Source organism: Portunus trituberculatus, chromosome 9 (genome assembly GCF_017591435.1).
Source record: "Portunus trituberculatus isolate SZX2019 chromosome 9, ASM1759143v1, whole genome shotgun sequence".
Lineage (NCBI taxonomy): Eukaryota > Metazoa > Arthropoda > Malacostraca > Decapoda > Portunidae > Portunus > Portunus trituberculatus.
Genome location: NC_059263.1, coordinates 9,125,642 through 9,141,356, shown reverse-complemented (window position 1 = coordinate 9,141,356; position 15,715 = coordinate 9,125,642). Strand labels below are relative to the sequence as shown.

Here is a 15,715-nt window from a genome sequence, read left to right as displayed (position 1 = left end):
GTTGGTGGTGAGTCAACAGGAGATTTAACCCATTCAGTACTGGGACGCATTTTTACCTGGAGTTTTGGGTATGATTAAACGATTTTATTAACATTAGGAAGGGTCTATGGAGGACAGAATCTTCACTATTTCAATCCTCACGTAAGTTTCTGAAGCTGTATGAAATCACCAAGCAGTAAGCAGAATAAGTATGAAAAAGATGTTCTGGTAATGAAGGACTTGGAATAAGATTAGATACATTCATGGATGGAGATGAATTTTCCTATTCACTATTTCAGGAATTTTCTTTTCGGAAATACCACGTTAGAATTATGCACCATTCTTTGTTTCTTCTCATTTCACTCTAATAACCTTGACCTAACCCATCTCTCTCTCTCTCTCTCTCTGTGTGTGTGTGTGTGTGTGTGTGTGTGTGTGTGTGTGTGTGTGTGTGTGTGTGTGTGTGTGTGTGTGTCCATATCTACTTCAGCGGGCGTGGCGTTCTCTCTCTATCTCTCTCTCTCTCTAAAAAAAAAAAAAAAAAAAAAGGGCGTAGGTGTTTCTCTATTCCTTAAACAAAATACAAATGAAAATAAACGAAATCCACCAAACAAAAAGCAAACCGCTAAATAAAAAAAAAAAAATAAAAAAAACAAATAAATAAGCTAAAATACAAAGAAATCTGACGTCAAAATAAAGAGGAGAGAAATCCAACACACAGCTACATAGGCCTCCGAGCAGTTTATTAGGCCTAAGGGGGTGTGGGAGGGGGTAGTAATTAGTTCCCAGCACGCGCCGCACAACACCTCCCGGAAATGCCAAGGCTGACCGGCACTGCTGTAAAATTTGAGGGTAAAATTGAAGCGATCGGAGGGAGGTAAAATTGCGAGACCGTTTTCTTTCCCACGACTGGCCGAGGAGCGCGTGTGTGTGCGTGGGCGTGGGAGTGTTTTCTTTGCATCAGTACTACCAGATCCTTTTTCGTTTTTTTTTTTCCTCCTTGTCCTCGTTAGTGTTCTCCTCCTTCTTTTCCTCCTCCTCCTCCTCCTCCTCCTCCTCCTTCTTTTCCTGTGGCGTCATCTGATTTTTTTTTTCCCTTCGGTGTCAAGAAAGTCATTTGTCAATCAAGTATAGCCGGTTTTTTCTTCTTCTCTTCCTCTTTCTCCTCTTCTTCTTCTTCTTCTTCTTCCTTTAATAGTTTTTCTTTTTCTATTCCTCTTTTTCCTTCACATTCTTATATATTCATCATCATCATCATCATCTTCTTCTTCTCCGTTTTCTTTTATATATATACTTTCCTTTTTCCTTTTATTTTTAGTACTCTCAAACTTTCGTTCTCCTCTTCTTCTATTTCCTTTTCTTTAGTTTCTTTTTTTTATCCTCCAATTATCGTTTCTTTTTTCATTCCTATTTTATCTCACAACATCCTCAATATTCTCAACTGTCCATTACTTTCAACCTCCATCGCTCTCGTTGCCCAATCTCACAACCAACGCCTTTCCATCTCCATCCTCCAAAACACAACAATTCACCTACAACTCCATTACGTGCCACCATTAACCTGCATAACATTTCTCCCACACTCACACTCTCTAAACACACACCTATACTTTTTTTCCACTCTCCTGACCTACCTGTGCTGTACCTGTGCGTGGCTGATTACCAGGTAGCAGGCAGGTGTGTACAAGAAGCAAAAGTACACACATAATCCCAGACACATGAGGGCGTTACAACACACGTACGTAGGGCCACTTACTTTAAATTCTCATCCTATGCGCGAGTTTCAACACACATACACACACACACACACACACACACACACACACACACACACACACACACACACACACACAGCGGTAGACAAAAGGATGCTATACAGGTAACACGCAGGTAACATGTACATATATCACAGCTTAACCGTTACCTTTACTCATCACTCTATTAAAAAACTGGAACTTGTTGCGAGTGTTTTTCTATCGCCTTACGCACACGAGAGGGAGATGAAAGGAACAGTGAGGTGGTGGCTGGGAGTGATTCTCTCTATCCTCTCTCTCCATCACAGCCCAGGGTTTTGAAATGCTTTGTTCTCAGTTTCTCACACCAAGACTGTTTTTTACTGGCCACGGAGATGATTAGTAAGGTTGTCACTTGTATTATTTCTTTCTGTGTATGATGCAGTATTTTGTTAAAGCCTTATTGGAGGTATGCGAGCAAATATAAGCGCACGTGAGGATTCCGATAGCGTGCACTAGATAAAGCGTGTTAGTTAGATAATGTGAAAAGCAGAAGACTGAAATCCATGTTTTAGTCTGTAAGCCATTCAGTACCACAACGCGTTCCCATATTCATTCTGCTTACTATTTGGTGATTTTATGCAGCTTCAGAAACGTATGTGGGGGATGAAAATAGTGACGACTGCCCATTAATCTTCTGGCATTCATAAACCCTTCTTAATGTAATGAAATTGTCTAATCATACTCAAAACTCAGGCGAAAATGCTTCCCAGTACTGAAGGGTTTAAGCTCTCACTAGAAACACGAAAATAAACTTAGAAATACCTGGAAACTCTAATAGTGTCCACTAGAGATAAATTAAGTTTGAGATTACTGTCCAGGCTCTAAAGATTTGTTGTCACGTCTCATTGGAACAAGGAAGACGAAATGAACGCACTTGTAAGTTCTTAATTAGAGCGTTCACTAAAGACTTTATAATATTTGACCTAAAGTGTTAGAGAATGCTGCTTAAGTTCTTCAGTCTTAAACTTTCACTGCAGCATAAAAAGAAAATCAAATACACTTGTAAATCCTTACTTATAAGAGTGTTCACTAAAGACTTTATAACATTTGACATGAATTTAAGTATCTGAGAATGCTGCTTAAGTTCTTCAGTCTTAATTAAACTCTTATACTGTAACATGGAAAGAAAATGAAATACACTTGTAAATCCTTAATAAGAGCATTCACTAAACACTTTATAATATATTTGACGTAAATTTAACCTCTTCAATACTAGAACACATGTTTACCTTGCGATTTATGTACGACTAGACCATTTTATTGACATTAGGAAGTGTTTATGGAGGTCAGAAGATTAATACCGACAGTCGTTACTATTTTAATCCCCACATGAGTTTCTGAAGCTGTATAAAATCACCAAATTGTAAGCAGAATGAATATGGAAACACGTCATGGTACTGAAAAGGGTTATGTATTTGAAAATGCTGCTTAAGTTCTTCAGAATCTTAATTAAACTTTCACTGCAGCATAAAAAAAAAAAATGAAATACACTTGTAGATCGTAATAGCGTTCACTAGTGGTAGTTAGAAGCGGTCAAGGTAAAGTTAGATGCCTGAGAATGCCGTCCAATTTTTACTTCAAAGAATCCATTAGTGCAGTGTTGAAATATGGAACGTAGTGTAGTAGACGGCTGAGTACCTCTCCTCGTTTTCTTTGCCAAGTAATTCTGCTCTGTTCATTTATTTTCATTGTGTTTTCCTTTTACGGTGCATTTTTTTTTGTCTCATGTACTAATTCACAAAAGCTTAATGAAGTCAGCTGTTGTTTGGGTTTGGTCTTCATTAAATTTACTTGTTGATATGGAATGATTCTCAATGTGTGTGTGTGTGTGTGTGTGTGTGTGTGTGTGTGTGTGTGTGTGTGTGTGTGTGTGTGTGTGTGTGTTTAGAGCAGCTGAGAAAACACACACACACACACACACACACACACACACACACACACACACACACACACACACACACACACACACACACACACACACACACACACACACACACACACACACACACACACACACACGAACTACATGGAGACAGAGCCACCTAATAAAAATTCAATGACCTCTATTATTACATGCTCTTATTTTCTCCTCCTCCTCCTTCTCCTCCTCCTACCCGCGAAGACGACCCTGAGAAATGCCCTTGAGAGAGAGACGAGAGAGAGAGGAGAGAAAGACAAGGTTCCTGCGCCGCTCTCACATAAGGAAGGCAGGAAAAAATATATAGAGAAAACGAGAGTCAACTAAAAACGTAAGTGGCTCCAGAAGACATTCCAGCGGGGACACGTACATGTAGAACGCGTCGGAAGAGAGACATTAAGGAAATTTGACTGAATAAACGAGTCACTATATCACTCCATCACTTAACGTAACCTGACCTCATCTAACCTAACCTAACCTAACCTGATCTAATGTTATGACTATATGAATGTCCATATCACTCCATCACTTAACCTTCTCTAACCTAACTTAACCTAACCTTATTTTTACGAAACCTAACCAGCTTTATCTAGTACATGCTAATCTAACTTTATCTATAGTTTAACCTAATCTAATCTTATGAGTTACTATACCACTTCATCATTTAACATTTTCTAACCTAACTAACTTACCGTATTCATAGTCTAACCTAACCAAGCCTTATCTAGCACAACCAAACCTAACCTTATCTATAGTCTAACTTAATATAATCTTATGACTACATGAATTACTAGATCACTCCATCACTTAATCTTGTCTAACCTAACGTAACCTATCTTATTCATAGTCTAACCTAACCAAGTCTTATCTAGCACAACCTAACCTTACCTTATCTATAGTTTAACTTAATCTAATCTGATGACTACATGGGTTACTAAATCACTCCAGCACTTCACCTTGTCTATCCTAACTCACACAAGAAGCTACATCGTCAACATCTCGCCTGACTTAACTCTCTAACTCAACCTCTTGAAGAACGTGCAACCATTAGTACCTGGCCCAACCTAACCAAAACTAACTTATATGAACCACTGTAACCTAACCTAACTTGACTCACACACTAACCTACATCAACACCTTGTCTGATTTAATACTTTAACACAACCTATAGAACGTGCATCCATTATTACCTGGCCTTTACTCCAAGCTAACCCAACCTAACCGAAAACTTATTTAAACTATTGTAACCTAGCATAACTCACACACTAACCTACGTACATCAACACCTGGCCTGATTTAACATTCTAACTCAACCTATACAACGTGCAACTATTAATACCTGGGTCCTTAAACCAAGCTAACCTAACCTAACCTAATCTCATAACCACTGTAACCTGATCTAACACACACTAACCTACGTACACCAACACCTAGCCTGACTTAGCACTCCAACTCAACCTATAGAACGTACATCCATTAGTACCTGGCCCAATTAATCTCACCTGTCCATCCCACAAGCCTACGTGCCCTACATCACCCCCCTCCCCCACTAACCCCTCCTGGGCCTCTCCCTCCTCCCTCCTTCACCTGCCTTACAATTTCACCTTCACTCACGGTCTCAACTGCAGATTACGCCCATGTTTTTCCCATTAATTGATCTTTCTTTCACCTCCCTCACCTTCCCTCTCTTTACGACCCTATGCTGCCACGCCCACGCCTACGCCCACGCGTCGCCAGTCCTTCTGTGACCTAGACATCTTTCTCGTCCGCCCCTCTCCCCTCTCCCCGTCTCTCCTTCCTCTCCTAACGCCCGTCCTTCCTTCCCTGCCCTTCCCGCCCCGCCTCAGCCCCAGCCCACTATTGCAGTATAAATATAAGAGTCAGTCAAGCCATAGCATCAGTACTCCCGGGAAGTCTCTACCATGAACACTAAAGTACGTGGTCTCTTCTGCCCTCCTGTCTCTGTTTCTCTGTGGTTTCGTGGGTTCTTTGTGGTGTTGGTGTGACTTTCCTTCCTTGTGTTTCTTGTGCTTGTGTGTTTGTGTGTGTTTGTGTGTGTGTGTGTTTCCATTTTTCTGGGTGTTTTGCTGGGGTCTCTCTTCTTCTTTCTTTTCCTTTTGTTTATGTGGTTGTGGTTGTTTATCCCTGTTTATCCTTGCTTTTTTTTTCTCTTGTCTTCTTTTTTTTCTATGGTCTCTCTCTCTCTCTCTCTCTCTCTCTCTCTCTCTCTCTCTCTCTCTCTCTCTCTCTCTCTCTCTCTCTCTCTCTCTCTCTCTCAGAATCTTGTTGTCTTTCTCCAGGATCTGTATTTCTTGCTGTCTGTCTGTCTGTCTGTGTGTGTGTGTGTGTGTGTGTGTGTGTGTGTGTGTGTGTGTGTGTGTGTGTGTGTGTGTGTGTGTGTGTGTGTGTGTGTGTGTGTGTGTGTGTGTGTGTGTGTGTGTGTGTGTGTGTCTATTACCCACCATGCATAAAATCGAATACTAGTTAAAATATATTCACAAAGACAGACAGACAACCAGCCAGCCAGTTAACCCCTAGACAGACAGACAGACAGACAAAGCCCTTCATCCATACATCCATCCAGACAGACAAGAGGACAGACAAACATACAGACAGACAAATAGACCTATATGCATACATACATACATACAGACACACACACACACACACACACACACACACACACACACACACACACATACTCATCACTACCCCTTACCAACCCCGCAGTTCGTCCTCCTTCTGGCGGTGGTGGCCCTCGCAGCTGCCGACAAGCGCCCACGCCCCACCTACGGCGCTCCTCCTCCACCACCACCTCCTCCTTCCTACAGCGCCCCTGAGCCCCCACGCCCTGTCTACTCCGCCCCGGTAAGCTAACCTAACCTAACCTGGCAAAACGTAACCTCTTCAGTACCATGACACGTTTTGACATTCATTCTGCTTACTATTTGGTGATTCTGTACAGCTTCAGATACTTGTGGTGATCAAAATAGTAAAGACTCTGACCATTAATCTTCTGACTTCCATAGACCCTTCCTAATGTAAATGAAATCGTCTAACCATAGCTCACCATACCCAAAACTCATGGTAAGAATGCGTCCCAGTACTGGAGAGGTTAACCTAGTGTAACCCAACGTGAAATGATCGCATCTTTACTTCTTTGCCTATACACGATGGAATAATGGTGCCTTTGTCTATGTTGAAATAATGGCCTCTCTCCTCATGCCATTATCTGTATGTGTTTGTCTATTTACCTATCTGGTATACATGTAACAGTCTGTGTGTCTGCTTATCTGCCTATAACGCATCATATTTCTTCATAGCTACTTCCTGTCTGTCCTCATTCACCCCTCCCCTTTCCTCCACTACCAGGAATCGTCCGAGGAGGTAGAGGACCCACCAAAATACTCCTTCAACTGGGAGGTGGACGATCATTACTCCGGCAACGACTTCGACCACCAGGAGGAGCGTGAATACGACAACACCAAGGGTCCTACTCCGTGCAGCTCCCCGACGGCCGCCTGCAGAAAGTGACCTACTACGTGGACGGCGACTCAGGCTACATCGCTGAGGTCACCTACGAGGGCGAGGCTCAGTACCCAGAGTCCGAGGAGTCCAGAGAGTCCTACGGTCCCCCCCAGCCCACCTACAGCGCCCCTGAGTCTGAGGAGTCCGAGGAGGCACCAGTCTATGCTCCTCCTCCTCGCCCATCCTATGCTCCTCCCCAGCCCAGCTACGCCCCGCCAAGGAGGACATACGGCACGCCCCAGTAAGTCCTGTGATAATGTAAAGGATCCGTCCTCTCCCTGATGCAAGGCAGACACACAGACAGACAGACACAAGCTCATTTGAACGCTGATTTGAATTCGTTGTAAAAAAAATGTACTTTTACTATTGCTTCTATATTTTCTCTCGCTTTTTTTCTTTCTCTCTTTGTTTCTTTATCTTTGTCTAGTAAGTTGTAAGGATGCTATTCAGTTCCTTTCGTCTCCGGTTTATCTTTTTCTTGGTCTTAGTTTTGCCACTTTTCCTTTCCTTATCGTTCACTTTCCCTTCCTTCGTTGCGTTACTTTCCTCCTCTTCACTTGCTGCCTCATCTGGTTCAGCCACTTTCCTTGTTCTCATTTTGTCTCTTCCTTGCAGCGGTTCTTCAGTTTCCAATTTCCGAGATTCCTTTCTTTAATATCCCGTTGTATCCTTCCTTTGTTCCAGTCTTGTAGCCCATCATTGTATATACCATTTGTGCAAAGTGATATACATATGCTTATGTATTTATAGATGCACACCGAACCCTTATTTATTAAAGTCTACGCATTACAACACCATCGTATTCTCTTCGCTGACCTCACGTGCTCTGTCGTACACACACACACACACACACACACACACACACACACACACACGGGAGAAAAAGAAGTCTCGCGCGCCTCGCTATCATTGTTCAAAGGAAAATTATAATGTAGCTTCATGGTCGCAAGCCTTCATAGTAGAAACTCGTAAGAAATCAAAGGCATGGAGGAAATGTTACTTGCTGCGTGTTTCTATTTTTTTCTTTCTCCGTTTTCTCTTGTTCCAATTTAAGAGAACGGAATATGTCCATGAAACTTAAAGGATACTTGATGCGTATGTGGAGATTTTGCCGCAGAGAAAATGGAACCCTCTGATCTGGCGGGAATCTTACAAAACCTGTGAACTGATGGACTCTTGGTAGGAGGAACATACGAGGTAGTGAAGACAGTGGAGGGTTAGATAGCCACTACTCGACTGTTCGCCATGCATGTGTTGTGTTGTGGAGGGTGTACAACAGAAACAAGCAAAATTAATAGAGAAATGTAAGTAAAACAACCTAACCACAACAACAACAACAACAACAACACGAAAAAAACCTAGCTATCAAAAAAAAAAAATAATAATCCCAGTAAAATGAATACACACTAGATCACTTTTCCTTGCTATTTTTTTCCTTTTTTCTTTTTTTTTTTTTTTTTATTACCCCCACTCATATCTCTAACCGTGCCTGTTCCACCAAAACTATTTACAGAATCAGGTGCTTTAGACAACTTTTTCCCCCAACGTACACTTTTTTTTTTCCCAACCTGTCAAGAACCTGCTAAATGTAACCTGCTCTCACTACTACAGACCATCATGTGTCCGATCTAGATGCTGCGTCTGGTGCTCTACATATCGCTGCCTGTATGTGCCTGTACCTGTGTGTGTGTGTCTGTGTGTATGTGTGTAATGGTAAGGAGGGAGGGTGTGTTTATTCTACGGCAGGTTAAGTGGTGGTGATTTTGTGTGCCGTTCAGAAAGGTGACAGCTTCATGTGTTGTTATGGTGGTGGTGGTGGTGGTGTCATAGGTCAATGAATTAATTTTATAGAGGTGGTTCAATATGAGTGAGTGTTGGTTGACATTTTTCTGAGTTGTTGAGGTTAAGTGTGTTTCTTCATTAGGGAGAGGACGAGGAGGAGGGAGAAGAGAAAGGACAAAGATGATGGCTAAGTAAGGCACACAACACAACACAACACAACACTCTGAAGACACACACACAAAAAATCCCAAACAAAAACAAATTAAATTAAAACTAAAACAACAAGAGAAAAAGAATCTTAATCTCAAACAAGAGACGGGTCAGGTCAGATGTGAACGCAAATAAGTGGAGGTCAGAGGGCCAGGTAGAGACAGGTGAGCCAAGTAAGAGGCACTGAATATCCTAAGAGTCATCCCTGCAGCGCCTAACCAGTGTCAAGAAGGAGGGTGCACTGTCTCACTCCAACCGGCGCCACATGACCCCAATGCCGTGATGCAAGTAAGAGGCACTGAATATCGTAAGAGTCATCCCTGCAGTGCCTAACCAGTGTCAACAAAGAGGGGGTACTGTCTCACTCCAACCGGCGCCACATGATGCCGTGATGCAAGTAGAGGCACTGAATATCGTGATGCCTAACCAGTGTCAACAAGGAGGGGGTACTGTCTCACTCCAACCGGCGCCACATGACCTCATCAGTACACAGGACATAAAAAACAGATTTATTCTCAAAGTTTATGCAATAGGTTAATTTTTTCTTTCTTTCTGTCTCTATTTTACAAAGTTTGTGACGAGTGGAATTATGATTGTAGGCCAAGATAAGTTACACACACACACACACACACACACACACACACACACACACACACACACATTCACCGGCATCACTTTCGCAATGGTTTACTTTCTGTTATTTGTGGTGCACTAGAACAAGTCAAACCTGTGAACCATTGATCTAGAACCTTTAACAGGGACACTTGATACTCCATGAAGCTTCTGTAAATATGCCTTGCTATTTTTTCCTCTCCTTGTGTCTCTATTTGTCTGCTTATCTCTGCTTCTTGTCTGCCTGTCTGTAATTTTGTATTTTTGTTAGCCTGTTAGGTTTTAAGGTTAGGCGCCGCAACAACTTTAAGTCATATGGCGCCTTTGTTAGCCTGTTTTTATTTCTCTCATCTGCATGTTTGTCTGTCTACCTATCCACTTCTCTCTCTCTCTCTCTCTCTCTCTCTCTCTCTCTCTCTCTCTCTCTCTCTCTCTCTGACTTAAATTCGTCTTTCATCTCTCCTTCACCTCGCTCCCTCCCTCTCTTTAACCTTCATTTCAATCTCACCCCTTTCAGAAGCTTACCTCTAATTTATCTCCCTGTCGCACCTAAAAGCGTGGGAAAGAGATAGATTTTGAAAGAAGCACACACACACACACACACACACACACACACACACACACACACACAGAGGGAAGGGCTGAACGAGTGACCTTGCTGTGTGGAAAGTTACAAAGATAGCTATGCATGTTTAGCATCTTGAAGTGTATCGAGTCTGTGGCCTCACTGAACATTGTACTGTATACCCATTCTCTGTACTGAAACTCCTCCCTCCCTCCCTTCCCTCCCCTCCCCTCCCCTCCCTTCCCTTCTTTAACTACCTGTATGTGTGTGTGTGTGTGTGTGTGTGTGTGTGTGTGTGTGTGTGTGTGTGTGTGTGTGTGTGTGTGTGTGTGTGTGTGTCGAGGGATGACCTAAATGGGCGTTCGTTTATTCATTTTATTCATCTATTTCTATTGTTTATTTTACCTATTTATTTATCTATCTATTTCCTCAGGTATGCTCAGGTAATTCTCCCCTCCAGAATCTTTCACTTGTTTATTGTTTAAGGGATTAAACGTCTTTAGGATTTAAGATCATATTGTCAAACACTTCTGCTCTTCATCCTCCACTATTTCAAAAGGCTTTCTCTAAATTTAAGCGAGTTTTAAAGGTGTTTTTACTGTTCTAGAGGCAGACTGACGTGATTCTTACACTATTAACTGGAGAAACACTCTTGAAAACCTCGCTAATCATCCCTGTGGCCTTGGAAAATATCGAGAAGAGAGAGCAAAGTGTTTCTGAATACTGACGTTCACTGGGATATATTATCATTCGATCTGACGAGGTTCTACTTTTCGAGTGGTTTATATCTGCCGTGGATTCTTCTGTTTTGATCTCTTCTTGTGAAATCTAAAAACAGTCAGTCATTGTCAGTCAGTCGGTCTTTGAGTCATTTAGTCCGCCCATCTCAGTCAGTCACAGTCAATCAGTTAATCAGTAGCCATTTTTCAGTCTTCCAAACAGTCACTCCATCAGTCAGTCAACCACTCAATCAATTCACCCACCAGTTCGTCATACAACCATTCAGTCAAACAGGTAGTCAATCGACCACTCATTTAGCTAATCAAGCAACTAGTCAGTCAATAAGTGAACTAGTTACTCACCAAATCAACCAAGCAACCAGTCAAACAGTCATTCAACTAACCAATCAGTGACCCAGTTAAACCAATCGACAAGTAACTCAGCCAATCAGTCACACACACATTCAATCAAACTATGCTACTACTATTACGACTCTATCCACATAACCACCGTACATTTGAACTCTATAGCAATTCCACAGATCAATACATTTTCTACGTGACTTCTGGCCTCGTAAACATGCTTATGACTACAGGGGAGAGGAAAGGGGCTCTTATAATTGTAAAGAAAACGTGACGAGAGGTGGCGCTGCATACCTTGCCGGGCCATGAGTCAAGATAGCCGCGGTACATGGCGTGAAGCTGACACGTTAAAGCGGCGAGCGAGAGGAGCCGCCCCCGCGTGAGCCATAAAAGGTATGTGCTCCTCCCTCCCTCTAGCGGCTGCGGCCTTCACCACACCTGCCCTCTGACCCCATAGCAGCGGCTCAGTTTAATATACGAGACAGAGTTTTATATGTGGCGCTTCGGCTGTGTTTTGTACGGGGTAATATATACGTGCATAAGAGACAGTAGTGTGTGTGTGTGTGTGTGTGTGTGGAGGGTAAATCTGCGTGAGGTAAGGATGTGTTACGGCCATTGATAGATTTAGAGAAAGCATTTGATGGAGTATATTGTTGAGATGTCGTGGGGTATTTTTACATTGTATTGGTTGGGTGGTAGACTACTAAAACTTTCCCTATTTTTTTTCTTTTTATGTAAGCGTGTGTTTCCCGTCTATTCCAGGTCGCTCAAGCAGAACCCCTTATCTCTCCTCCTTGTCTGGTTATCTATGTTAAACCTGCCTTTTTATTCCCTATCTTGTGGCCTTTGTCTGCTGCCCATCTGGTTCACGCCGCCCTTGCGAAACGTCTTACTTAATCTCTCCTCTCAGATAGTGTTTGGCTTTCCTCTGAGGGACGTGAGTTAAGAGGGGATCCGAGAGAGGTATTCAAGTGACACAGAAGATGGAACAAGTGTGACATAAGCAGACTTCTCTGGGTCAGTAGGATTAGACAAGAAATTATGGGTTTAAAGTTGATAGAGATAAATTCAAATGACGGAAAAGGAAAGGGGAAGAAATACATCAATAAATTTCTCAGGATAAGACAAGAAATTATGGGTTTAATCCTTCAATACCAGAACGTACTTTCATATTCATTCTGGTTACTATTTTTGGATTTTATACAGCTTCAAAAACTTATGTGGGGATTGAAATTGTGAAAACTGTGGACATTAATCTTTTGACCTCCATAGACCCTTCCTAATTCAAATAAAATCGTCTAATCGTACCAAAAACTCATGATAAAAATGCGTCACAGTACTGAAGGGGTTAAGGTTGATAAAGATAAATTTAAAAAAGATAGGAAAGGATAGGACAAGAAATACTGGGTTTGTTTGGTAAATAAGTTTAAAAAGATATATGGAGGAACTAGTTCTCAAATAGAGTGGTGAATGAATCATGTTGCTACTGGTGAGTCACAAGGGAGCTTTAAAGATGAGACAGACTTATGCAGGAGGATGACAGGTGAGAATCAGGTTACGAACGTTTCATGCGTGTAGGACTGACGGCATTCTGCAACTTTATTTTTTATTTTTTATTTACATCTCGTGGACTTTTTAGGGTACCTCCTATCTCAAAGCCCACCCGCTAGGAAACCGTTGCCCCGAGTGAGGAAGCCCAACCTACACTTGGACCGTGGACAGGATTCGAACCCGTGCGCTTGGAGACCCTCGCACCCCAAAGCACGCATGGTTCCACTGTTCTGTTGTTTTCTCACCGCTCACGCTTCTCACGAGGACCAAGGCAGTGAAGAGCAGCTTTTTTGGTTGACTTATCCTGTAATGGTAACTATATGAAACTGTACAACACAAATGAATAAAAAAAAATACGTACAAAAAAGAAGAAAATCTCATGTTATAATCTTTCAACGCGATGAAAAGAAAAAAAAAAGTTACGTAAGATTGTCATTCAAATCAGATTCTCCATTGCAAACTTTACCTCCAGAGACTCACGAAGCATTCCCACGTACAACAGGATCAGTTTCATAAGCAGGAAGGGAAGTGACGATACATTTGTTGGTATACAGAGGCCGTGTGAAACATTGCCTGTAATAGGATAGCCATGCAAACCTGTCTCTGTTGCGAAGCGGGGCAAGAGGTAACTAGATAAGCGGTAACCAGACCACTCCACGCGCTCGCTTCCAGGAAAAATGACAGAAAAAGCAACAGGTAAGGCAAGAGTCACCGGAACGCACTCATGTAATAACGAACATTTGAGTCAAGGATTGCTGGGGACTCAAAAAACATCTGTTACACTCGCTCGTTCATTTACCTGTCGCCTCAGCACGCGTTTGTCCTCATCAACAACCAGCTCTACTCCTGCAGGGGGGCGCTGTAGGGGAGAGAGAGAGAGAGAGAGAGAGAGAGAGAGAGAGAGAGAGAGAGAGAGAGAGAGAGAGAGAGAGAGAGAGAGAGAGAGAGAATATAAAGTAAACTCAAAGACTGCTGTGACATGATGGGCCAAACATGTGAACCTGACATGATAAGTCTGACATGATGAGCCTGACATGATGAGAGAGTGACATGGTGAGCCTGACATGATGAGCCTGACATGATGAGCTTGACATGATGAGCCTGAAATGATTGACATGATGAGCCTGACATGATGAGCCTGACATGAGAGAGTGACATGATGAGCCTGACATGGTGAGCTTGACATGATAAAGAATGACATGATGAGAGTGACATAGTGAGCCTGACATGATGAAAGTGACATGATGCGCCTGACATGATGAGAGAGTGACATGGTGAGCCTGACATGATGCACCTGACATGATGAGAGTGACATGATGAGCCTGACATGATGAGAGTGACATGATGAGCCTGACATGATGAGAGTGACATGGCGAGCCTGACATGATGAGAGTGACATGGCGAGCCTGACATGATGCACCTGACATGATGAGAGAGTGACATGATGAGCCTGACATGATGAGAGTGACATGATGAGCCTGACATGATGAGAGAGTGACATATTGAGCCTGACATGATGAGCCTGACATGATGAGAGTGACATGATGAGCCTGACATGATGCGCCTGACATGATGAGAGAGTGACATGATGAGCCTGACATGATGAGAGAGTGACATGATGAGCCTGACATGATGAGAGAGTGACATGATGAGAGTGACATGATGAGCCTGACATGATGAGAGTGACATGATGAGCCTGACATGATGAGAGAGTGACATGATGAGCCTGACATGATGAGAGTGACATGATGAGCCTGACATGATGAGAGTGACATGATGAGCCTGACATGATGAGAGAGTGACATGATGAGCCTGACATGATGAGAGTGACATGGTGAGCCTGACATGATGAGAGAGTGACATGATGAGCCTGACCTGACCTGACATGATGAGAGTGACATGATGAGCCTGACAGTGACATGATGAGCCTGACATGATGAGAGTGACATGATGAGCCTGACATGATGAGAGTGACATGATGCGCCTGACATGATGAGAGAGTGACATGGTGAGCCTGACATGATGAGAGTGACATGATGAGCCTGACATGATGAGAGAGTGACATGATGAGCCTGACATGATGAGAGTGACATGATGAGCCTGACATGATGAGAGTGACATGATGAGCCTGACATGATGATGAGAGTGACATGATGAGCCTGACATGATGAGAGAGTGACATGATGAGCCTGACATGACATGATGAGCCTGACATGATGAGAGAGTGACATGATGAGCCTGACATGATGAGAGAGTGACATGATGAGCCTGACATGATGAGAGTGACATGATGAGCCTGACATGATGAGAGAGTGACATGATGAGCCTGACATGATGAGAGTGACATGATGAGCCTGACATGATGCGCCTGACATGATGAGAGAGTGACATGATGAGCCTGACATGATGAGCCTGACATGATGCGCCTGACATGATGAGCCTGACATGATGATGAGCCTGACATGATGCGCCTGACATGATGAGAGAGTGACATGATGAGCCTGACATGATGAGAGAGTGACATGATGAGCCTGACATGATGAGAGAGTGACATGATGAGCCTGACATGATGAGAGAGTGACATGATGAGCCTGACATGATGAGAGAGTGACATGATGAGCCTGACATGATGAGAGAGTGACATGATGAGCCTGACATGATGAGAGTGACATGATGAGCCTGACATGATGAG

The 15,715-nt window shown here is 42.8% G+C and overlaps 1 protein-coding gene across 1 annotated transcript in view; it reads left to right on the top strand.

Annotated features, from left to right (window-relative positions):
- LOC123501517 (extensin-like) overlaps positions 1-8,013 on the top strand; it is a 14,191-nt gene extending 6,178 nt beyond the window's left edge. The window contains 3 exon segments of the mRNA XM_045250372.1: positions 6,424-6,561; positions 7,066-7,183; positions 7,186-8,013. Coding sequence (XP_045106307.1) covers positions 6,424-6,561; positions 7,066-7,183; positions 7,186-7,466 — 537 coding nt within the window. The 3' untranslated portion in view covers positions 7,467-8,013.
- The last annotated feature ends 7,702 nt before the right edge of the window (positions 8,014-15,715 follow it).